The sequence below is a fragment of the Coregonus clupeaformis genome, unplaced genomic scaffold, assembly GCF_020615455.1.
Source record: "Coregonus clupeaformis isolate EN_2021a unplaced genomic scaffold, ASM2061545v1 scaf0087, whole genome shotgun sequence".
Classification (NCBI taxonomy): Eukaryota; Metazoa; Chordata; class Actinopteri; order Salmoniformes; family Salmonidae; genus Coregonus; species Coregonus clupeaformis.
This window is the reverse complement of record NW_025533542.1, coordinates 782031-808123: the sequence shown is the minus strand read 5'-3', so window position 1 is coordinate 808123 and position 26093 is coordinate 782031. Positions and strand designations below refer to the sequence as shown.

The following is a 26093-nucleotide window of genomic DNA, read 5'->3' as shown; positions in this document are numbered from 1 at the left end:
ACACGCTCACTGCATGACATGAACGATGGAGTATCCAGTGCACTAAAATGATGCCCAGGTAAAAAATGTAAGGATTCTGTGCCTTTCTCGGGCTGGGAGAGGACTGCAGATGTGGGTCTATGAGCCATACATTGACACGTCGAGTCCAAAACGGGTGGTTTAAAAAACAACTAGGTAGTTTCCAATCCTTTGGAATGCCTCTTTAAATTTCAAATGGCCCGAGCTTCTTCCACCTTGTTTCCCACATGTTGAGAAAATAGAGAGTGTTTTGTATTACGATTCTAGGGTTTACTTGATAGGTGACCTTTAATCTGAATAGTGAGTATTTGACACCGTGGAGCATGACATTTACATTTTAACGATTTGTTTAGACATTCCTGCACGTCAAGTCCTCTACTAACAGGAATGGTGCCTTTCAGCTCATGTCTTTGGTCAAGTCCTCTACTAACAGGAATGGTGCCTTTCAGCTCATGTCTTTGGTCAAGTCCTCTACTAACAGGAATGGTGCCTTTCAGCTCATGTCTTTGGTCAAGTCCTCTACTAACAGGAATGGTGCCTTTCAGCTCATGTCTTTGGTCAAGTCCTCTACTAACAGGAATGGTGCCTTTCAGCTCATGTCTTTGGTCAAGTCCTCTACTAACAGGAATGGTGCCTTTCAGCTCATGTCTTTGGTCAAGTCCTCTACTAACAGGAATGGTGCCTTTCAGCTCATGTCTTTGGTCAAGTCCTCTACTAACAGGAATGGTGCCTTTCAGCTCACGTCTTTGGTCAAGTCCTCTACTAACAGGAATGGTGCCTTTCAGCTCATGTCTTTGGTCAAGCCTTCTACTAACGGGAATGGTGCCTTTCAGCTCATGTCTTTGGTGACTGATTATGAGTTATCAGTGGGAACATTTACTGCTACAACACTGAACTGCAGCAACCCAAAAGGATACAGATGATATACATTTCTGCAGGAGGGCTTGGGGGAGTTGATCAATCAAGTTCAAGTTAAAGATTTTTTGTCATATCCACTGTCATGCTGTGTGTTGTTCAATACTATTATAGCTACAAAGAGTGTGGACCAACAACAAGACGTTATTGGATCAAATGCATCATATTATACAGAGCCTTCAGAAAGTACTCACACCCCTTGACTTATTCCATATTTTTGTTGTGTTACAGCCTGAATTCAAAATGGATTCAATTGATTGTCGTTTCACCCGTCTACACACCAATACATCATAATGACAAAGTGAAAAACATGTTTTTTAGAAACAGGGAGTTTTTTTTTAGGATAAAAAGAAACGGAATAGATCTAAGCACAGGCAAAAATCCTAGAGGAAAACCAGGTTCGGTTTGCTTTCCAAGAGACACTGTATCACGCCCTGATCTGTTTCACCTGTCTTGTGCTTGTCTCCACCCCCCACCAGGTGTCTCCACCCACCACCAGGTGTCTCCACCCACCACCAGGTGTCTCCACCCCCCACCAGGTGTCTCCACCCCCCACCAGGTGTCTCCCATTTTCCCCATTATCCCCTGTGTATTTATACCTGCCTTTTCTGTTTGTCTGTTGCCAGTTTGTCTTGTTTTGTCAGGACTTACCAGCGTATTTCTCCTATTCTCAAGTATTTGTTTTCTAGTCTTCCCGGTTCTGACCTTTCTGCCTGTCCTGACCCTGCCTGCCGTCCTGTACCTGCCTGACACTGACCTGGTTTACGAACCTCTGCCTGCCCTCGACCTGCCCTTTTGCCTGCCCCCTTTGTGATGATAAATATTCTGAGAAACGAACTATCCGCCTCCTGTGTCTGCATCTGGGTCATATCCTGAGTCGTAATATAAAATGTATGTTAATCAATGTACATGCAAAACCATAGATATTTAAACAAAAAAATAATTTTTTTTAGCTGCAATAGAGCATGCTGGGAAATATGATAATGATGGGTGTGGTTTTGGTTTAACATTGGTTATTAACACCAACACTGGGGTTCTTTTACACCAATGAGTGTTAATTTAACTCCTGAATCAACACTAGAAAATGTTACACTGAAATGGCCAGTTTAAGGTAAAACCCACCATTATGTTTACGCAATATCTCAAAGACACTGGGAGACACATTCACCTTTCAGCAGGACAATAACCAGAAACACAAGGCTAACAACCAACTTGACAGAGCTTGAAGAATTTTAAAAAGAATAATGTGCAAATATTGTACAATCCAGGTGTGCAAAGCGCTTAGAGAATTATCCAGAAAGACTCACAGCTGTAATCGCTGTCAAAGGTGGTTCGAACATGTATTGAATCAGGGATGTGAATACTTATGTAAATGAGATATTTCTATATTTCATTTTCAATAAACATGCAAACATATCTAAAAACATGTTTTCACTTTGTCATTATGGGGTATCGTATATAGATGGGTGAGGAGAGAAAAAAAATATTTAATCCATTTTGAATTCAGGCTGTAACACAACAAAATGTGGAATAAGTCAAGGGGTATGAATACTTTCTGAAGGGACTGTAACTCTGAGCCGGATGTTATACTAGACGTAACATCCAGCATACAGCTCATAGTTACAGCTCAGTTACAGCCCCTACTGCACAGTTTCCATAATCATTTGTTGCAGTAAAGAAAGTTAGATAAAAGACAAATCCACACCTGCCGAACTGATACAATATTAGTCTATCTTTTGAAGATAATGCTGGGTAAATGAAAACCTGCTTAGTGTTTAATTAATTGCAATAATATATATTTTTTTTATTAAATTGCGTTACCCACTTCAGTCAGAAGATAGCGATGTGAGTCTTTCAGCTGGTGCCTCTTGCGTGACGTATAATCTAATGGACGGTGCGGGATGTTTCAACAACAACACTGCAACTGATTCAGCCACCTCGACAGCTAGCTAGCCATCCAGCCAACCTAAAACCGAAACATTGGAGCTCTTTGACCATTTTTGTGTATATTAACCAACGTGTTTTAAACACGTATTTACTATACTCCATTTAATTTAATATTTACGTTGTCAGTAAGATGGCTTGTTAAATTAGCCTAGCACTGGGCTAGTCGCTAATGCTAACTAGCTGGTTAGCTAACATCTTCGACCATGACCTTGCCCCTTGCTAAAGAAGAGCAGGTCTTCTGGACAGAGAAAGAAGCTCTCGTGAAAGAGGAGGAGGGAGAGGAGGCTGTCACCATCAAAAAAGAAGTAGAGGGTGAAGCTGTTACAGTGAAAGAAGAAGAAGTTACATTGAATGAAGAGGAAGATGCTTTCAGAGTGAAAGAGAAGGAGGATGTTACTGTGAAAGAAGAGGATGCCGTTTTCGGAGTGAAAGAGGAGGAGGAGGCGATGACTGTCACAGTGAAAGAAGAGGGGGACGTTTTTGGAGTGAAGGAAGAGGCGGAGATTACTGTCACATTGGAGGAGGAAGAAGAGGGTACTGGAGATCTGTTTAACACCAGTGAGTACTGTCTTAAACATGGGCACAAACGCTGCAGTTGTTGATCCAAATGTGTGGTTTTGAAGGGGCAATCAGCAGTTGAAACCGTATCAAAGCGGGATCCCCGCCCCAGTTTCTGTAAAAATCTGAGAGATGGGGCTGGAGAAACGTAACCACTCTCAATATCATAGACAGAGTTGTGGATGCAATGACTGACCATCCATGAAATCAAAAGTAAAGTTTTAACCATGTTTTGATTGTATATAGTGTTTGTTTAGATTTACTTTGGTTACAAACATTGGAGTAAAACAATCTTATATTTTGGGTTCTGATGGGGTATGACAGTTGAACTAAGCTCATAAGACATTAATAAGTAATATATTTCCAGAATCAACGGGTACGTATAATACATGTATAAGTCCAAAAATGTCCGTAGCAACTGCAGATTGCCCCTTTAAATGGGCATGCTACTAAAGTTCTACACTTGAATAATTGGTTCTGTAGTAGGAATTGTTAAAGGCATGGAATTGCGCTGAGACTCAGATTTCTTACTTTAAATGAATGCCAAAGAAAAACCATTGATTTAAAAGCTTCACAAACCTTACCACTCTATGCAGAAGTTTTGTATGTGTCCACCACCACCTTTTCCAAAAATATCTGCTCCAAGTTAAGATTCAACGATGTCTGCAGAAAGAAAGGGGTGTCATCTATGACATGACACTGACTTTGAAAAATATATATTTTGGTTATTGAACTACAGGACGTGAAGTGGATTTTCTCTTCATGGTGATGAATCCTAAATAGTTACACAAAGGTATAAATATGCAATATCCTCCTTTACATATTTGGGTATTATTCTACACACTGGCTATTATTTTAATGAGCTCTGCAACAAAACAAGACCACATTTGGTTGGTCCGCACCGGACCAAATCTAACGTTTGGACATCAAAGGACAGCACAGTACAGAACAGTAGAGTAGAGTTCAGTAGAGTAGAGGTCAGTACAGAACAGTAGAGTTCAGTAGAGTAGAGTTCAGTAGAGTAGAGATCAGTACAGAACAGTAGAGTTCAGTACAGAACAGTAGAGTTCAGTAGAGTAGAGTTCAGTACAGAACAGTAGAGTTCAGAACAGTAGAGTAGAGTTCAGAACAGAAGAGTAGAGTTCAGTAGAGTAGAGGTCAGTACAGAACAGTAGAGTTCAGTAGAGTAGAGTTCAGTAGAGTAGAGATCAGTACAGAACAGTAGAGTTCAGTACAGAACAGTAGAGTTCAGTAGAGTAGAGTTCAGTACAGAACAGTAGAGTTCAGTAGAGTAGAGTTCAGTACAGAACAGTAGAGTTCAGTACAGAACAGTAGAGTTCAGTAGAGTAGAGTTCAGTACAGAACAGTAGAGTTCAGTACAGAACAGTAGAGTTCAGTAGAGTAGAGTTCAGTACAGAACAGTAGAGTTCAGTAGAGTAGAGTTCAGTACAGAACAGTAGAGTTCAGAACAGTAGAGTTCAGAACAGTGGAGTTCAGTATAATTCAGTACAGTGGAGTAGGGTAGAGTATAGTTCAATACAATATAGTATACTCAACTCTAGTGTGCTCTACTGTGTACTATACTATACTATACTTAACTTCTTACATTACTGTACTGTACTGTGCTGTCTAAACTTAGGAACCCAACTGTGGTTTGTGATTACTATGATTTCCCATTGGAGACTATTTTAATTGCAGAAATCCCATTACCGAATGCTCCTATGAACTTCACATGTTGGTGCTCATGAGTCCTTTCACATGGAAATGACCTAAAGCTACAAAGGGTCAAAGGGTCAAAGGTCACCAACAAAACGTTAATGGATCAAATGCTTCTTATTATATTTTTCCATTTAAATATCTCTGAATATCTATTTCTGTAGTGCTTTGCTAAGTCTCAATACACGACTTTCAATGAAATTATTATTATTATAAATTAAAAGGTAGAGTCAATGATGTACGACGTAAACAGCAATATCAGGCTGAAGCTCTACATCATTTATTTTTCAAATTAAATCCATGGAAAGGTCCTTTGGGGAAATTATATTGGGCATACCTTTGAAATTTATATCCAAAATAATTATTGAGAAATAACTCAAATTTGGACATTTGTGACATTTTGGTTTGAAAACTTACTGTGTGCTCTGAGTGTTTAGATTAAGAATACAATTACCTCTTCAAAGAGTGTCTTACTCTTTGAAACGGGTAAGAAGAGCAATATCTCAATATACAATAAACATATTGATCACACAACGAGCCCCAACTCAGAGTGACGTTTCAAAGACGCAACAGCTGAATACATACAATGGTTTGCGAAAGTATTCAGCCCCCCCATGGCATTTTTCCTATTTTGTTGCCTTACAACCTGGAATTAAAATGGATTTGTTGGGGGGGGGTTGTATCATTTGATTTACACAAGATGCAAAATATTTTTGATTGTGAAACAAACAAGAAATAAGACCCCCCCCAAAAAACAGAACTTGAGCGTGCATTACTATTCACCCCCCCTCGAAAGCCAATACTTTGTAGAGCCACCTTTTTGCAGCAATTACAGCTGCAAGTATCTTTGGGGGTGTATGTCTCTATAAGCTTGGCACATCTAACCCCCTCCCTTCCACGAAGATGTACTTCAGTACTTTTCCATCATCCTGGATTTCTCCATGCATATTACAGGACTTGTTATCAGTCAGGAGAAGTGAGCAGCGTCTTGGAACGGCTCATTGGGCCTGTCTCCTGTTTCTGTAGCGTGAGGCGCATCTGGTACGACTCGGCCAGGGATCGAACTCGCAACCTTCCGATCTCAGGGAGGACACTCTTAACCACAAGGTCACACTGAGTTGGTGAGATCAGGAGTACACATTTCTGCGGTCTGTGGTCCTCTGTAGCTCAGCTGATACAGCACGGCGCTTGTAACGCCAGGGTAGTGGGTTCCATCCCCGGGACCACCCATACGTAAAAATGTATGCACACATGACTGTAAGTCGCTTTGGATAAAAGCGTCTGCTAAATGGCATATTATTATTATTATTATTATTATTATTATTATTATTATTATTATTATTATTATATTATTACAGTCCACTGCAGTCCACTAAATAATTACACTTGTCATACACAAGAGCTAGAACCTAACACTTTCAATCTCTAAGGATATAAAGACTTGCTTTCAATGAGAATGACAGATCTATAACGTGCATTTCTAGGTGAATTTGGCCGGGTCGCCCATATTGCAGCTTTAAATAAGACACACTTGTATTTTCCTACTAGCGCTAACTTTGCTGAGAACTTCTTTATTAAGGAAAACATGTACTTACTATCACTGACATGTGGTTGTCTCACCCAGAGATCTTAACACTTCAGATGAACTGTAAGTCGCTCTGGATAAGAGTGTCTGCTAAATGACGTAAATGTAAATTTCCAGAGTAGGCTCTCTGCTACTTTTGAAGTTATGATCAATTTTATAAGCACCACCAACACAGTGAATGGGAAAATGGATTCAAAGGGAAGTCCCTCTGCTGGTGATTCACTGAATGTGCAACCCTAAAGGAGGGATGTGATTGGTTAATGTCCTGTAATGTCAATTTCTATGTGTAAAATGGGTAATTACTTCAAATGTAGCAGAGAGCCCACTCTGGAGATTCTCTGTTAAACAAAATACTCTGTTTGTCTTTGGCAGGAGAGAGACCAAACTCTTACTCTGAAAGCGGGACGAGTCCCTCAGAGGAACCAGACCCAGCAACGTCCAAACCAGCAAGACCACATCACTGCTCTCAGTGCGGAAAGAGATTTATCCAGTTAGGGCACCTGAAAAAACATAAGAGAACGCACACAGGAGAGAAGCCTTACCACTGCTCCCAATGTGAAAAGCGATTTTCCTCATCAGGTTCCCTGAAATCACATGAGAGAATACACTCAGGAGAAAAGCCTTTCCAATGCTCCCAGTGTGGAAAGAGATTTATCCGGTCATCACATCTGAAATTGCATAAGAGAGTACACACAGGAGAAAAACCATTCCAATGCTCCCAGTGTGGAAAAAGTTTTCCCTCATCAGATTCCCTGAAAAGACATCTAGGTTTACACTCTGGAGAAAAGCCTTACCACTGCTCAGACTGTGGGAAGCGATTTAGCCGGTTAAACGGCCTGAAACGACATGAGCGAATACACACTGGAGAGAAGCCTTACCAATGCTCCAAGTGTCAAAATAGTTTTGCCCAGTCAGCATACCTGAAATACCATGAAAGAACACACACAGGAGAGAAGCCTTACCATTGCTCCCAGTGCAGAAAGAATTTCACCATGTCATGTAACTTGAAAACACATGAGAGAATACACTCTGGAGAGAAGCCCTATCAATGCTACCAGTGTGGAAAGAGTTTTAACCAGCAAGGGAGCCTCAAAATACATGAGAGAACACACACAGGACAGAAGCCTTACTACTGCGCCCAGTGTGGAAAGAGTTTTAAGAAGTTAGGGAAACTGAAGCAGCATGAGAAAATACACACAAGCGAGAAGCCTTTTGGAATTTCTCCCACTGTGGAATGAAATGAACATAAGCTAACAAACTCTGTAATGTTGCCTTTCCACTTATCCTACTGTGGAAAGATATTTACCCAGTTAGGGCACCTGAAAGACCATGAGGTAACACACACAGGGGAGAAGCAAACAGGGGAGAAGCCTTACCACTGCTCCCAGTGCGGAACGAGAAACTTAGAATTCATGAGTGAACACACACAAATTGCTCCCATTGTCTCATATTTGTTACAGAAAATGTGTGCTTTTTGTTTATGCCAAATGAAATCTAATTGGATAAAGCCTACTAAAAAATGTATTGGTATGTTTTAAAACAAATCTCAAGACATGAATTCAAATCTAAGTTAATTTGTCACGTGCAATTTGTCACGTGCACCGGATACAACAGGTGTACACAGTACAGAGAAATGCTTAGAATGGAATATGTCAGTTGGAATATAGAGCACATCAGATTCCATTTGTACGCTTTCTGTGATTAAATGGTTATTTTCAAACTCTTGGCTCTGTGTTTGCTGTCATTCCTCCAGCACTACAGATAATCAAGTGCATTGTTCTTACAGTGTGGATTGAAAGGAATAGTATGGACTCATGTTACAGAGTGTGGATTGAGGACAATATTATATGTAAGACGTAAGGGAAAACATGTCTGGTTATTTTGAAATGATTTGTTACGACAGTAGATAGTTCATTAACTTGTCCAGTGATTTTTGTCGACATTTAGAAAGTTTGCATAGAAAATAGATGCAACAATTGCCTGCCACAGTGCTTTTCCATTGAACTGTCTTGTGGCGATAAAAACAGCTGGACGTAATTACTTCTCACCCCCCCAAAAAAAAGCTTGAATAGAAACAGAAAAATGATGTGGTTGAAGTGTTTCCATGATCCTATTAGGCAAATTGCTGATAAATAAAGTGGCGACAGCCTGCATGCCCTGCTCACCTATCTGTTAGAGAACTCTGAAACTGTGCTATGTCTTATATTTTTGACTGAGATGTGTGCATGTGTATGTGTGTTGGATGGCAGTTCAAACCATAAAACTGTTCTATCTTATTTGAATAGGATACTGTTATTTCTAACTTTGAAACCTTTTGTATTTACGGTAGTTATTTGTTTTACTTAGTTAATTTGTGAACTTGGGCCCCATAACGGAATGTAGCACAGTAGTAGGTAGCTGTGTTTTTATGTTTGTAACTATCAAATGCATTATGCACCATCTGCTTTTCTACTTTTATTACTCTGATTCATTCAGATCAAGTCTTAACCGGCGATAGCAGACACCCGCATAGCGGATGTGTTGGTGGTGGTGGAGGTGGAACTGTGTTGGAGCCTCAAATCGGTGAGCAGCTACACTTGCGATCGTTGTCACAAAGCCACACCCGCCCCACTCGCTTTAGAAGTTCAGAATGAGAAGGTGTAGGCTATATAGAAATAACAACCTGGTCTCAGAGCGTTGTGTATTATTCTGTATGTAAATCCAAGACACTCTATTTAGTATGATACAGTATGTTACATTTCGTACGGTATGTATTAATTTGTAGATGTCCATCATCCATTTCGCACAATATGTTACAAATTGCAATTAGTATAATATGTTATGAATTTGCAAAACGTATGATATGTCACGAATTCCAATTTGTTGTGACTAACGTTAGCTAGGTTGCTAATGCTAACATTAGCTAGCTCTAGGAGTTAGGGTTAGGTTAAATGGTTAAGGTTAGGGGAAGGGTTAGCTCACATGCTAAGTAGTTTAAAAATAGCTAATTAGCTACAATGCTAAAGTTGTGCGTGATGACAACCTTTGGATTGCTAGACGTTCGCATTATAACTCCTTTTGTTTTTGCCTTAAGTAACCTTCTGAAGGCTTCTCCATCTGTCATGGATGCCATGGTTGCCCTTAGTTTGAAGATGTAATCCGGAGACAGATGGCATACAAGTTTGTTATTAAGGCACATGAAAGTTCACATGTTCCATAAGGCATTTCTGCCAACATAACGCATTTAGATTTTTTTTTTTTTCAACGTTCAAATGCCTCTCCTGTGAAGTAGTAACATGTGACATACGCCTAGTTTCTTAAAATGGGTCACATAAATTAATTCTATATACATATTTTTTTCTTGAAGAATATAATTTATTACATTTACATTTTAGTAATTTAGCAGACGCTCTTATCCAGAGCAACTTACAGGAGCAATTAGGGTTAAGTGCCTTGCTTAAGGGCACAGCGACAGATTTTTCACCTAGTCAGCTTGGGGATTAGAACCAGCGACCTTTCGGTTACTGGCACAACGCTCTTACCCACTAAGCTACCTGCTATTTATAAATGCCTCATGACCTTAGTTCAAGTGTCACAACCCATCAGAACCCCCAAAATATGCTCGTTTTACTTCAATGTTTGTAAACATTGTAAATGTAAATAAACACTGCATACCCTCAAAACATATAATTTTGATGGCATGTCAGTCCTTGCATCCATATCTCTTGGCCCATCCCTCCGCTTTTGACCAAAACAGAGGCGGGGTGATCGCTTTGTTATTCTTATTCTTAATTGCAAGTGTCTTTGAGTTATTAAAAGGAATACTGTGAGATTATTATACTTTTTTTGTCATTTAGCAGACGCTCTTATCCAGAGCGACTTACAATTAGTGAGTGCATACATTATTTATTTAAATTTTTCATACTGGCCCCCCATGGGAATCGAACCCACAACCCTGGCGTTGCAAACGCCATGCTCTACCAACTGAGCTACATCCCTGCCGGCCATTCCCTCCCCTACCCTGGACGACGCTGGGCCAATTGTGCGCCGCCCCATGGGTCTCCCGGTCGCGGCCGGCTACGACAGAGCCTGGATTCGAACCAGGATCTCTAGTGGCACAGCTAGCACTGCGATGCAGTGCCTTAGACCACTGCGCCACTCGGGAGTATCGTTAGCGCATTTGCAGGAAGTCTCTCGGTACAGTAGCCAGCTCCTCTCAAAAGCAGGGAAATAGACCTTCTAACTACACCACAGCTGGGTGGTTGGTCAATATGAATGTCCAATACACACAATAGACTGACTGGGAAGGTGATTTACCACAGTTAAAGTTCCACAATAATTTTTTGTAAACTCTTCATAATTGTAATCTGTGGGTGTCACTGAGTAGGCTGATACCCCATTTCATGGACCTAAGATCCATAGGTAAGGCTTTACATTGCAATATAAGTATGCCCGCAATGCAATTCTGAAGACTAATGATTGTCTTTTATCGAATTTATACAACCACATTCCAACCTTGTTTAGTATTATCTAGTACGATTCCACTATTTTAATCCGTTTTTTGCGTCACATTCAATGGGAGACTTTTATTTTGAAGGCGAAGCGCAGATTCAACTATTGCTGCTCACCTGTTGTTCACAACCATAGAGATAGATAGAGAACTCATCTTTATATCTGTGCCAACATAGCGTATGTGACAGCTTGGGCAGCGCCATTGAGGATACAACCCACAGGAATCCCCCCCTTGTTAACTACTTTGACTACTTTAAAATGGCGGAAGCATGGTGGAAGCCCTCGATGCCGCTGCCCATGCTAAAATGGCCTTTTGGCCACTAGAGGCATCTATCATTCTCTATGTTCACCACACACTGGTGCAGCAGCAGACGTTGGTTGCTTGCGGCCCATTTAGGCGCTAAACTAGCTTCCGCAATCTACACAGCGCAAAACTAGCTACAATAGGACAATTTGACTGAACAAGGATAAACTAGGAAAAGCTACCTAACATTGACACTCGGGTGGAAACGTTGGACGGAAAGACCGGCTTAGTCTCTTTCTATTATGGATCAGGTAAATTAGCTAAAGCTAGCTAAAATTAGCGTGCGCCAGCTAGCTAGCTACAGTTCAACAAATATTGATTTAAGTTGTTCCTAATAGAATGTATTGTAACTAGAGGGTATTTCTAAATAGTAGTAATATCAAACTACAGGGATCGATATGATGACATGATCCTAGTTAGAAAGAAAATGCATAACGTTAGCTAACTGGCTAACTTAATTAGCTAGCAAACTAACTGTTTTATAAACTAAACAACCTAACTAACTACTAGCTAGACAAATATTAATTAAATATAAAGATAGTGGCACCCGCTAGGTAATAGTTGTCGTGTTGGCAAGTTTAGCTTTAGTTAACATTAGTTAGTTGTTGATTTCTATAAACAGGAATTCGACCTGTTTTCTTTAGGATGATGTCATATCGCTGAGTCTACCTAATGTTGTTGCACTCTCAATCCCTACATTTCATAATGTAGCTTGTTGTGAAAACTGCACTGTCACTCTTCATCATAGGACTCTGAAGACCCGTCCAGCCCGTCTCCATCCTGCTCCACTGAACCCCAACCCATGGTGTCCCCTGGTCATGAAAGTAACCATGGTGACAAGGAGGAGGGTGACCAGGGTTGTCAGAAGATGGTTGCCTTGAGCCTCGACTACGGTGGTGAAATAAGACCAGGAATGAATGTTGCAGTCAAAGAGGCTGGCATGTACTGGGCATGGAATTGTACTGGTAGGTACTGTAATAATAAGGCTTTTCCACTAAGGTTAACACCTGGGCTAAAGCCTATGGAAAGTCTCATTCCAAACCAGTGTTGCAATGGGGAAAAAACAATTATACATGTTAGTCATTTAGCAGACACTTATCCAGAGCGACTTACAGTAGTGAGTGCATACATTTTCACACTGGTCCTCTGTGGGAATCGAACCCACAACCCTGGTGTTGCAAGCACCGTGCTCTACCAACTGACCCACACAGTTTCTTTTTTTAATGAATAGGCTAGTTGAGTCTGGTGTGGGAGTGCTGGGCTGAGTGAAAGCCTGCACACCCAGGACCAAATGAAGAATAACAACATTGAACTGGACTCACCTGCATCTCTGTTTATCTTTTCTTATCCACACAGGAGAGAGTTCCAATACAAACTCTGGTAGCGAGTGGAATCCTTCTGCATCGGAACAACCGGGACATTCTACATCAGAACAACCGGAACATTCTACATCAGAACAACCGGGACATTCTACATCAGAACAACCGGAACATTCTACATCAGAACAACCTGAACATTCTACATCAGAACAACCGGAACATTCTACATCAGAACAACCGGAACATTCTACATCAGAACAACCGGGACATTCTACATCAGAACAACCGGAACATTCTACATCAGAACAACCTGAACATTCTACATCAGAACAACCGGAACATTCTACATCAGAACAACCGGAACATTCTACATCAGAACAACCGGAACATTCTACATCAGAACAACCGGAACATTCTACATCAGAACAACCGGAACATTCTACATCAGAACAACCGGAACATTCTACATCAGAACAACCGGGACATTCTACATCAGAACAACCGGAACATTCTACATCAGAACAACCGGAACATTCTACATCAGAACAACCGGAACATTCTGCATCAGAACAACCAGAACATTCTACATCAGAACAACCGGAACATTCTACATCAGAACAACCGGAACATTCTACATCAGAACAACCGGGACATTCTACATCAGAACAACCGGAACATTCTACATCGGAAGAAAATGAAGAACCTGGATATTCTAAATTAGGAGTACTTGAACATTCTACATCAGAACAACCTGAACATTTGACATCAGGAGAACCCGAACAACACCAGGAGAGGCACACACCAGCTCTGACATCCCGCTGCTCAGTGTGTGGAAAAGACTGTAAACATTTATCAGCGCTAAAAGTCCACAGGAGATCCCACACAGGAGAGAAGCCTTACTCCTGCCTTGACCGGGGCAAGAGTTTTGCTCAAAATGGTACGCTGAAAGTCCACCAGAGGATGCACACTGGGGAGAAGCCTTTCCTCTGCGCAGACTGTGGCGAGAACTACCAAACCAACGGGAAGCTGATAGAGCACCAACGGAAACATCACCCAGAGAACGTGATCGACCCCTGGTGCACCGTGTGTAGACTAGCGTTCAGCTCTCAGCTCAAGCTGGAACGGCACCTGAAGACTCACACCGGGGAGAACCCTTACTGCTGCCCTTTCTGTAGCAAGAGGTTCTCCACCAAATGGAGCATGATGCAACACCAGCAGGTCCACAGTGGAGAGAAGCCCTACTCCTGCTCTGACTGTGGCAAGCGCTTCACTCATAGATCCACTGTGTCGACGCACGAGAGGAAACACTGCATTCACCGAATCCGAGTGGAGCCCCCCTCCGGAACAGGACAACGGGAGAACAGCAAACCCAGGAAGACTTACTCTTGCTCGGAGTGTGGAAGAGTTTGCCTGACGTTATCTTTTCTGCAGATACACATGAGAAAACACACGGGAGAGAAGCCGTACCACTGCCCCGAGTGTGAGAAGAAGTTCGCTACTAAATCCCAAGTGAAAGCTCACCAGCGGACGCACACTGGAGCGAAACGGTTCTCCTGCCCCGACTGTGGGCAGGACTTTGCTTATCTACGTGGTATGAAAGTGCACCAGAATAAACGGCACGCTGAGCAGAATGCAACGTCGGACCAGCCTCCTATCAAAACCCACAGCTGCTCAGTTTGTGGACGACAGTTTTCTGCCAGGAATACTCTAGGAAGACACCTCCTGATCCACTCTGGGGTGAAGCCGCACAAGTGTGCCGAGTGTGGGAGGTGCTTCGCTCAGAAGAACAACCTGAAATCCCACCAGCTGACTCACACAGGAGAGAAGCCTTACAGCTGTGATCAATGTGGGAAGAGGTTCACTCGGAAAAGAGCTATGAAAATACACCAGCAGTCCCCCTGCGCTGTGATAGAAGGTGAGAAGGGTCCCTAAATATAGGATAGCTATTATAGAGTATATACATACAGGCTAGCTATTTAAGTACAGGCTAGCTATTTAAGTACAGGCTAGCTATTTAAGTACAGGCTAGCTATTTAAGTACAGGCTAGCTATTTAAGTACAGGCTAGCTATTTAAGTACAGGCTAGCTATTTAAGTATAGGCTAGCTATTTAAGTATAGGCTAGCTATTTAAGTACAGGCTAGCTATTTAAGTATAGGCTAGCTATTTAAGTATAGGCTAACTATTTAAGTACAGGCTAGCTCTTTAAGTATAGGCTAGCTATTTAAGTATAGGCTAACTATTTAAGTACAGGCTAGCTATTTAAGTATAGGCTAGCTATTTAAGTATAGGCTAGCTATTTAAGTACAGGCTAGCTATTTAAGTATAGGCTAGCTATTTAAGTACAGGCTAGCTATTTAAGTACAGGCTAGCTATTTAAGTATAGGCTAGCTATTTAAGTATAGGCTAGCTATTTAAGTACAGGCTAGCTATTTAAGTACAGGCTAGCTATTTAAGTATAGGCTAGCTATTTAAGTACAGGCTAGCTATTTAAGTATAGGCTAGCTATTTAAGTACAGGCTAGCTATTTAAGTACAGGCTAGCTATTTAAGTACAGGCTAGCTATTTAAGTACAGGCTAGCTATTTAAGTACAGGCTAGCTATTTAAGTATAGGCTAGCTATTTAAGTACAGGCTAGCTATTTAAGTATAGGCTAGCTATTTAAGTATAGGCTAACTATTTAAGTACAGGCTAGCTATTTAAGTATAGGCTAGCTATTTAAGGATAGGCTAGCTATTTAAGTACAGGCTAGCTCTTTAAGTATAGGCTAGCTATTTAAGTATAGGCTAACTATTTAAGTACAGGCTAGCTATTTAAGTATAGGCTAGCTATTTAAGTATAGGCTAGCTATTTAAGTACAGGCTAGCTATTTAAGTATAGGCTAGCTATTTAAGTACAGGCTAGCTATTTAAGTACAGGCTAGCTATTTAAGTACAGGCTAGCTATTTAAGTATAGGCTAGCTATTTAAGTACAGGCTAGCTATTTAAGTACAGGCTAGCTATTTAAGTACAGGCTAGCTATTTAAGTATAGGCTAGCTATTTAAGTACAGGCTAGCTATTTAAGTACAGGCTAGCTATTTAAGTACAGGCTAGCTATTTAAGTACAGGCTAGCTATTTAAGTACAGGCTAGCTATTTAAGTACAGGCTAGCTATTTAAGTATAGGCTAGCTATTTAAGTACAGGCTAGCTATTTAAGTACAGGCTAGCTATTTAAGTACAGGCTAGCTATTTAAGTACAGGCTAGCTATTTAAGTATAGGCTAGCTATTTAAGTACAGGCTAGCTATTTAAGTACAGGCTAGCTATTTAAGTACAGGCTAGCTATTTAAGTACAGGCTAGCTATTTAATGTTCCATATTGTACTTGTATTCATGAAGCATCTCAGAGTAGGAGTGCTGATCTAGGATCAGTTTAGCCTTTTAGATCATTACTGCGTAAGATTACATGGACAAGGATGACCTGATTCTAGATCAGTAAGATTACATGGACAAGGATGACCTGATTCTAGATCAGTAAGATTACATGGACAAGGATGACCTGATTCTAGATCAGTAAGATTACATGGACAAGGATGACCTGATTCTAGATCAGTAAGATTACATGGACAAGGATGACCTGATTCTAGATCAGTAAGATTACATGGACAAGGATGACCTGATTCTAGATCAGTAAGATTACATGGACAAGGATGACCTGATTCTAGATCAGTAAGATTACATGGACAAGGATGACCTGATTCTAGATCAGTAAGATTACATGGACAAGGATGACCTGATTCTAGATCAGTAAGATTACATGGACAAGGATGACCTGATTCTAGATCAGTAAGATTACATGGACAAGGATGACCTGATTCTAGATCAGTAAGATTACATGGACAAGGATGACCTGATCGATCAGTAAGATTACATGGACAAGGATGACCTGATTCTAGATCAGTAAGATTACATGGACAAGGATGACCTGATTCTAGATCAGTAAGATTACATGGACAAGGATGACCTGATTCTAGATCAGTAAGATTACATGGACAAGGATGACCTGATTCTAGATCAGTAAGATTACATGGACAAGGATGACCTGATTCTAGATCAGTAAGATTACATGGACAAGGATGACCTGAGATCAGCACTCCTCCTCCTCTGAGACGCTTTGTGAACAAAGTCCCTGGTGTTGCAATACGGGAGAATAGAATGGAGGTCTTAGAACAGGGGTCGTCAACTCGGATGGTCGGGAACATAATATTACTAATAATTTGTAGAATGCAAATTGACCTCAAAAAGCCCAAACAGATACAATATTTGACTAAAATATAATTATTTTGCTCACGTTTGTATATGATCGCGTATCTCTCTATGCGTGGGAATACTTGACTTCCAAAATGAATATCAGTTGGAGCTGATTTCCTGGTGTTTCTACAGTCTTTTATCTCCAACAGTGATTATTAACCACTTGGCCGGTTTAAGGGTGAAACCCAGCAGGTAACGGGAGCCATAGAGAAAATGGCACCCTATTCCCTATGTAGTGCACTACTTTTGACCAGAGCCATGGGGAAAGTGGCACCCTACATAGGGATAGGGTGCCACTTTCCCTATGGCTCTGGTGAAAGGTAGTTCCTTTAACTCCACTAACTCTGTGTTTATCCTTATTGTGTTCCCACAGCAGAGACCAGCCACCATGGCAGAAAATCCAAGTTACAAACACCCAAGAAATCACTTCAAATTGAGGGTACCAAGAAATCACCTACACTGGGGAGACCCAGGACATCACCTACACTGGGGAGACCCAAGACATCACCTACACTGGGGAGACCCAAGACATCACCTACACTGGGGAGACCCAGGACATCACCTACACTGGGGAGACCCAGGACATCACCTACACTGGGGAGATCCAGGAGATCACCTACACTGGGGAGATCCAGGAGATCACCTACACTGGGGAGACCCAAGACATCACCTACACTGGGGAGACCTAGGACATCACCTACACTGGGGAGACCCAGGACATCACCTACACTGGGGAGACCCAGGACATCACCTACACTGGGGAGATCCAAGACATCACCAAGACTGAGGAGACCCAAGACATCACTTACACTGGGGAGACCCAAGACATCACCTACACTGGGGAGACCCAAGACATCACCTACACTGGGGAGACCCAGGACATCACCTACACTGGGGAGATCCAGGAGATCACCTACACTGGGGAGACCCAAGACATCACCTACACTGGGGAGACCCAAGACATCACCTACACTGGGGAGATCCAAGACATCACCAAGACTGAGGAGACCCAAGACATCACCAAGACTGGGGATACCCAGGACATCACCTAGAAGGGAAAAACCAGAGAGATCGGCTGCAGTTGGAAGACCTAACAGATCTTGTAAAATGAAGAATCCAATGAAAGTGCCTACAGAGGTAAGACCCAATGACATTTGGAATGTAAACTAGGGCTGCCCGACCCTGTTCCCGGAGAGCTCCCCTGTTCCCAGAGAGCTACCAAGTTCCCGGAGAGCTACCGTCCTGTAGGTTTTTGCTTTAATCCAGCACACCTGATTCTAATAATTACCTGATTGATAAGCTGAATCAGGTTAGTTACAACTGGGATTGGAGTGAAAACCTACAGGAGGGTAGCGCTCCAGAAACGGGGGCCTTTTCTCAATTAGGCAAAAGTCTGTCTTCTCCTCGACTCCTCAGTCTTCCTCTCCTCTCCTCTGTGAACAGAAAACTGGAAAAATTGGACATTCTCAATTTTTCCCCTAACCCATCTGTCTATCTCCTCATTTGAATTCCATGCTGTCACAGTCACTAGCCCATTTAAGCTTAATATCCTTGTCATCTATCGCCCTCCAGGTTCCCTTGGAGAGTTCATCAATGAGCTTGACGCCTTGATAAGTTCCTTTCCTGAGGATGGCTCACCCCTCACAGTTTTGGGGGATTTCAACCTCCCTATGTCCACATTTGACTAATTTCTCTCTGCCTCCTTCTTTCCACTCCTCTCCTCTTTTGACCTCACCCTCTCACCGTCCCCCCCTACTCACAAGGCAGGCAATACGCTTGACCTCATCTTCACTAGATGCTGCTCCTCTACTAATCTCACTGCAACTCCCCTCCATGTCTCCGACCACTACTTTGTTTCCTTTTCTCTCTCGCTCTCCTCCCACACTACTCACTCCTCTTCCATCCTATCATCTCTTCCCTCTGCTCAATCCTTCTCCCTCCAATCTCCTGATTCTGCCTCCTCAACCCTCCTCTCCTCCCTTTCTGCATCCTTTGACTCTCTGTGTCCCCTATCCTCCCGGCCGGCTCGGTCCTCCCCTCCAGCTCCGTGGCTTGATGACTCATTGCGAGCTCACAGAACAGAGCTCCGGGCAGCGGAGCGGAAATGGAAGAAAACTAAACTCCCTGCCGACCTGGCATCTTTTCACTCCCTCCTCTCTACATTTCTTCATCTGTTTCTGCTGCTAAGGCCACCTTCTACCACTCTAAATTCCAAGCATCTGCCTCTAACCCTAGGAAGCTCTTTGCCACATTTTCCTCCCTCCTGAACCCCCCTCTCTCTGTGGATGACTTCGTCAACCACTTTGAAAAGAAGGTTGACGACATCCGATCCTCGTTTGTTAAGTCTAATGACACTGCTGGTCCTGCTCATACTGCCCTACCCTATGCTTTGACTTCTTTCTCCCCTCTCTCTCCAGATAAAATCCTGCGACTTGTGACTGCAGGCCGCCCAACAACCTGCCCGCTTGACCCCATCCCCTCCTCTCTTCTCCAGACCATCTCCGGTGACCTTCTCCCCTACCTCACCTCGCTGATCAACTCATCCTTGACCGCTGGCCATGTCCCTTCCGTCTTCAAGAGAGCGAGAGTTGCTCCCCTTCTCAAAAAACCAACACTCGACCCCACTGATGTCAACAACTACAGACCAGTATCCCTTCTTTCTTTCCTTTCCAAAACTATTGAGCGTGCCGTCTTTAGCCAACTCTCTTGCTATCTCTCTCAGAATGACCTTCTTGATCCAAACCAATCAGGTTTCAGGACTGGTCATTCAACTGAGACTGCTCTTCTCTGTGTCACGGAGGCTCTCCGCACTGCTAAAGCTAACTCTCTCTCCTCTGCTCTTGTCCTTCTAGACCTGTCTGCTGCCTTTGATACTGTGAACCATCAGATCCTCCTCTCCACCCTCTCCGAGCTGGGCATCTCCGGCGCGGCTCACTCCTGGATTACGTCCTACCTGACCGGTCGCTCCTACCAAGTGGCGTGGCGAGAAGCTGTCTCCGCACCACGTGCTCTCACCACTGGTGTCCCCCAGGGCTCAGTTCTAGGCCCTCTCCTTTTCTCCCTATACACCAAGTCACTTGGCTCTGTCATATCCTCACACGGCCTCTCCTATCATTGCTACGCTGACGATACACAACTAATCTTCTCCTTTCCCCCTTCTGATAACCAGGTGGCGAATCGCATCTCTGCATGTCTGGCAGACATATCAGTATGGATGACGGATCACCACCTCAAGCTGAACCCTGGCAAGACGGAGCTGCTCTTCCTCCCGGGGAAGGACTGCCCGTTCCATGATCTCGCCATCACGGTTGACAACTCCGTTGTGTCCTCCTCCCAGAGTGCGAAGAGCCTTGGCGTGACCCTGGACAACACCCTGTCGTTCTCCGCTAACATCAAGGCGGTGACCCGCTCCTGCAGGTTCATGCTCTACAACATTCGGAGAGTACGACCCTGCCTTACACAGGAAGCGGCACAGGTCCTAATCCAGGCACTTGTCATCTCCCGTCTGGATTACTGCAACTCGCTGTTGGCTGGCCTCCCTGCATGTGCCATTAAACCCCTACAACTCATCCAGAATGCCGCAGCCCGTCTGGTGTTCAACCTTCCCAAGTTCTCTCACGTCACCCCCCTCCTCCGCACACTCCACTGGCTTCCAGTTGAAGCTCGCATCCGTTACAAGACCATGGTGCTTGCCTTTGGAGCAGCGAGGGGAACGGCACCTCTGTACCTTCGGGCTCTGATCAGTCCCTACACCCAAACGAGGGCATTGCGTTCATCCACCTCTGGCCTGCTGGCTCCCCTTCCTCTGCGGAAGCATAGTTCCCGCTCAGCCCAGTCAAAACTGTTCGCTGCTCTGGCACCCCAATGGTGGAACAAGCTCCCTCACGACGCCAGGACAGCGGAGTCACTCACCACCTTCCGGAGACATTTGAAACCCCACCTCTTTAAGGAATACCTGGGATAGGATAAAGTAATCCTTCTACCCCCCCCCCACAGCGGAGTCACCCACCACCTTCCGGAGACATTTGAAACCCCACCTCTTTAAGGAATACCTGGGATAGGATAAAGTAATCCTTCTACCCCCCCCCACAGCGGAGTCGCTCACCACCTTCCGGAGACATTTGAAACCCCACCTCTTTAAGGAATACCTGGGATAGGATAAAGTAATCCTTCTACCCCCCCCAAAAAAAATTTGTAAAGTGGTTATCCCACTGGCTATAGGGTGAATGCATCAATTTGTAAGTCGCTCTGGACAAGAGCGTCTGCTAAATGACGTAAATGTGCCCTTGAGCAAGGCACTTAACCCTAATTGCTCCTGTAAGTCGCTCTGGATAAGAGCGTCTGCTAAATGACTAAAATGTAAATGTAAAATGTAAGTGGTCGCCATATGTAGGAGAGTGTAAATTGGTTAATAAGTGCCTGGAGGAGTTTGCTCCTCTCCACGATTGCCTCTTCCGGTGGAGGATACTCTATTGTATCCTACCGTGGAAGAGTTTTGATATCCACAAGGAGAGGATGCAAGGAATCAAGCAAATCCAATTGAGATTCTCCCAGGGTTGGGCAGTCCTGATGTAGTCAGTCTCAAAATCTAGAACACATCAAATGGGCTCTAGTTAAGAACTCTCACCAGGGTTCTAGAGGACACGGGTGCATTCTAAACAGGAAGTGACTGCAACATTATTTTTGTTTCCAGGACATGACGCCCCGCCAGTCCGATGATGATGATGATGATGCTGTAGACTGCGATGTGGACGACCGGAATTGGTTACCTAGCAATGGACTAGAGGCGGAACCCATGAGTCCCAGCCAATCAGATGATGATGACGCTGCAGACTGCGACCGAGATTGGGAGGAGGGGGACAGGCACACCCCAGAGCAGAGGGAGAGTGGTGTGAGTATCTCCCAGTCAGAAAGGGATTCTTCAACCTCCTTGGATATCTGAGGATCCTCCTCTTGGACTTTCTCCTCCAATGCATTTACAGCAGGAGGTCCAGAGAATGAGAGAAATCAAGGAAGGACTGCTGAGACTTTTGAGGATTCTAAATTCCTTAACCGGTAGGAGAGTGTTTCCTACCTGATTTGTACTGTCTCCCTTTTTGTGGTTTTCAGGACACGTCTCTCTCACCTCCCTCCGCCCCCCTGAAGAGCTGGGGTCCTGCCTCTCCCAGTACCTCTCTACTCTGGGGTCTGAAGAGGCTGTCTGTGCGGCTGGTCGACTGCAGAAAAACACAGAACAACAAGGGTGAGTGTGGATTTGACCAGGAGTTTTCAAACCTCTCCTCGGGGACCCCCAGCCGGTCCATGTGTTTGAACTATTTCTGAGCTAGCACACATGATTCCAATCGTCAACTAATCATCAAGCCGTTGACTGGGTGAATCAGGTAAGGTAGTTCAGGGCTACAACAACATGGTGAAACGTCTGGGGGTCCCCAAGGAGAGGTTTGAGAACCACTGGATTAGACAACAATCTGTTTCTGAGGAAGTGAATTGATTGATCAATACGTATTAATTGACCCATGTTTGCTAAACCTATTTAATGTTGTATAGCAGCTCATCTGTATCGGATAGGGAAGATGCTTTAAAGGCCTCCTCCAGGCTCCTTTTCACCTCATTTAACACCTGATTTACTTAATATGACTTACCTGGAACCACTTAACAATAAGTGGTCCAGGTAAGTCATTCCATAGCATAAGATGGGGGGGGGGGCTTTCCTCTTTTGTTCTCTATTGCTCCTCTATTGTTCCTGAAGCAAGGGGGGAGGCCGATGACATCAGAGGGCACCCATCAGACCAACTCCTTGAATGCCCTACTCCTTGAAGTTTGCAGTTGTCTAAAAAACACAATTTTACTTTTTGACCCATTTTTGATTTTTGTAGTGTTTGTAATTTACGTCTTTAATACTGGTTTATTATTAAGTACTTTGGAACAAATGCGGAACCTTAACGTCATGTCTTTGTTTCACAGCAGACAGCTCTAATGGTCGCTCGCTCAGTGGGAGGGGCTTGCCATCTGGAAAGGCCCCAGGGTCGAAAGTGATCCAGCGATCAGTCGATTTGGAGAAGCCTTACAGCTGTGATCAGTGTGGGAAAGGTTTTCTTACTCCAGTAGGTTTAAAGTCACACCAGATAGTACACTCAGGAGAGAAGCCTTACAGCTGTCGTGTGTGTGGGAAGAGTTTCGCTAGATCAGGTGAACTCGTAGTCCACCAGAGAGTACACACTGGAGAGAAACCCTTTCACTGCTCCGACTGTGGAAAGAGCTTTGCTGCCATTAGTTCGTTGATAACCCACCGGCGAAGACACACAGGAGAGAGGCCTTATAGCTGTGATCAGTGTGGGAAGAGTTTTGCTCAATCAACGGCTTTAAAATGCCACCGGCGAACACACACAGGAGAGAAACCGTACAGCTGTGATCAGTGTGGGAAGCGCTTTGCTCATTCACAGCTGCTGAAAGCGCACCAGCGAAAACACACAGGAGAGGAACCCGAAACACCTTACAGCTGTGATCAATGTGACAAGAGATTCACTATATTGAGCAAGTTGAAAATACACCAGAGAAAACACACAGGAGAGAAGCCTTACCACTGTGAAGTGTGCGGGAAGAGTTATAGGTTCTCTTGCATGCTGACATACCACCAGAAATCACACACAGGAGAGAAACCTTGCAGCTGCGACGTGTGTGGGAAGAGCTTTGCTCATTCAAGCACCCTGGCAAGCCACAATCGTATACACACTGGAGAGAAGCCTTTCAGCTGTAAAGTATGTGGGAAGAGCTTTGCCCAGACAGCTACACTGGCGGGTCACCTGCGAACACACACTGGAGAGAACCCGGATAACCCCGTGAGGAGGCAGAAGCAGAGTAGAAGAGGGGAAGAAGATGGAGGAGAGGCGTCGTACCTCTGCAGCGACTGTGGGAAATGTTTCTCCTCGTTAAGTAAATTGAACGTACACCAGAAGACCCACACAGCAGTGAAGTCCCACCTCTGCAGCGACTGTGGGAATAGCTATTACAGTGCATCACACCTTAGGGCGCACATGAGGTCCCACACCGAAGGAAAACCTTACCTCTGCACCGAATGTGGGAGGCGTTTCAAGCTCCCACAGACTCTGAAAAGACACATGCTGACGCACACTGGAGAGAAACCCTGCCACTGCTCCATCTGTGGGAGGAACTTTGCGCATCACCACTCTCTGAAAATACACATGCGAACTCACACCGGAGAAAAGCCTTACAACTGCTCACAGTGCCACCAAAGGTTCTATTCGTCATGCAACCTGGTTTCTCATCAGCGCGTACACTCTGGAGAGAAGCCTAATCACTGCGTCGATTGTGGGAAACGTTTTAGCTCTAGGTCGAACTTACGTGCTCACCAGAAGTCATCACACGGCATAGAAACTTCACCAAAAGGGATAAAGCGCCAAAGACAAGCGCCAGCTGGGAAGACACCTCATCACTGCTCTAATTGTGGCGAACAGTTTAAGTCTTTGTCCAGCTTACATGTTCACGAGAAAACTCACAGGATAGAAATCCCACACCAGATGTTTCCTTATCAACCCTGGATGTATGGAGATCATTACTGAATTACTATGAAGGCATCCCAAATGGCACACCTATACAGTGGGGAGAACAAGTATTTGATACACTGCCGATTTTGCAGGTTTTCCTACTTACAAAGCATGTAGAGGTCTGTAATTTTTATCATAGGTACACTTCAACTGTGAGAGACGGAATCTAAAACAAAAATCCAGAAAATCACATTGTATGATTTTTAAGTAATTAATTTGTATTTTATTGCATGACATAAGTATTTGATACATCAGAAAAGCAGAACTTAATATTTGGTACAGATACCTTTGTTTGCAATTACAGAGATCATACGTTTCCTGTAGGTCTTGACCAGGTTTGCACACACTGCAGCAGGGATTTTGGCCCACTCCTCCATACAGAACTTCTCCAGATCCTTCAGGTTTCGGGGCTGTCGCTGGGCAATACGGACTTTCAGCTCCCTCCAAAGATTTTCTATTGGGTTCAGGTCTGGAGACTGGCTAGGCCACTCCAGGACCTTGAGATACTTCTTACGGAGCCACTCCTTAGTTGCCCTGGCTGTATGTTTCGGGTCGTTGTCATGCTGGAAGACCCAGCCACGACCCATCTTCAATGCTCTTACTGAGGGAAGGAGGTTGTTGGCCAAGATCTCGCAAAACATGGCCCCATCCATCCTCCCCTCAATACGGTGCAGTCGTCCTGTCCCCTTTGTAGAAAAGCATCCCCAAAGAATGATGTTTCCACCTCCATGCTTCACGGTTGGGATGGTGTTCTTGGGATTGTACTCATCCTTCTTCTTCCTCCAAACACGGCGAGTGGAGTTTAGACCAAAAAGCTCTATTTTTGTCTCATCAGACCACATTACCATCTCCCATTCCTCCTCTGGATCATCCAGATGGTCATTGGCAAACTTCAGACGGGCCTGGACATGCGCTGGCTTGAGCAGGGGGACCTTGCGTGCGCTGCAGGATTTTAATCCATAACGGCGTAGTGTGTTACTAATGGTTTTCTTTGAGACTGTGGTCCCAGCTCTCTTCAGGTCATTGACCAGGTCCTGCCGTGTAGTTCTGGGCTGATCCCTCACCTTCCTCATGATCATTGATGCCGTACGAGGTGAGATCTTGCATGGAGCCCCAGACCAAGGGTGATTGACCGTCATCTTGAACTTCTTCCATTTTCTAATAATTGTGCCAACAGTTGTTGCCTTCTCACCAAGCTGCTTGCCTATTGTCCTGTAGCCCATCCCAGCCTTGTGCAGGTCTACACTTTTATCCCTGATGTCCTTACACAGCTCTCTGGCCATTGTGGAGAGGTTGGAGTCTGTTTGATTGAGTGTGTGGACAGGTGTCTTTTATACTGGTAAAGAGTTCAAACAGGTGCAGTTAATACAGGTAATGAGTGGAGAA

At 43.9% G+C, this 26093-nt stretch overlaps 2 protein-coding genes across 3 annotated transcripts; both read left to right on the top strand.

The window, feature by feature from the left end:
• Window positions 1-2843: 2843 nt before the first annotated feature.
• Window positions 2844-8425, top strand: LOC123483356 (zinc finger protein 664-like). The gene is made up of 2 exons (XM_045213200.1): window positions 2844-3438; window positions 7112-8425. The coding sequence occupies exons 1-2, from the start codon at window positions 3084-3086 to the stop codon at window positions 7975-7977; spliced, it is 1221 nt and encodes a 406-aa protein (XP_045069135.1). The 5' UTR covers window positions 2844-3083; the 3' UTR covers window positions 7978-8425.
• Window positions 8426-11598: 3173 nt separating this feature from the next.
• Window positions 11599-24791, top strand: LOC121557806 (zinc finger protein 721). 2 transcript variants are annotated; one of them, XM_041871269.2, is made up of 7 exons: window positions 11599-11785; window positions 12283-12499; window positions 12891-14768; window positions 17516-18279; window positions 21836-22033; window positions 22252-22384; window positions 23110-24791. In XM_041871269.2, the coding sequence occupies exons 1-7, from the start codon at window positions 11777-11779 to the stop codon at window positions 24720-24722; spliced, it is 4812 nt and encodes a 1603-aa protein (XP_041727203.2). In that variant the 5' UTR covers window positions 11599-11776; the 3' UTR covers window positions 24723-24791. The 2 variants fall into 2 exon arrangements, with proteins under 2 accessions (XP_041727203.2, XP_041727202.2); XM_041871268.2 differs by having other exon boundaries at window positions 23107-24791.
• The last annotated feature ends 1302 nt before the right edge of the window (window positions 24792-26093 follow it).

Bases quoted from the DNA above. Each gene is read 5' to 3' on its own strand.
- LOC121557806 (XM_041871268.2), top strand. The intron at 14,769-17,515 runs GTGAGAAGGGTC...GTGTTCCCACAG, and splicing joins CCCCTGCGCTGTGATAGAAG to CAGAGACCAGCCACCATGGC. The intron at 22,034-22,251 runs GTGAGTATCTCC...TGTGGTTTTCAG, and splicing joins CAGAGCAGAGGGAGAGTGGT to GACACGTCTCTCTCACCTCC.
- LOC123483356 (XM_045213200.1), top strand. From the start codon at position 3,084: ATGACCTTGCCCCTTGCTAAAGAAGAGCAGGTCTTCTGGACAGAGAAA. The intron at 3,439-7,111 runs GTGAGTACTGTC...TGTCTTTGGCAG, and splicing joins TGGAGATCTGTTTAACACCA to GAGAGAGACCAAACTCTTAC.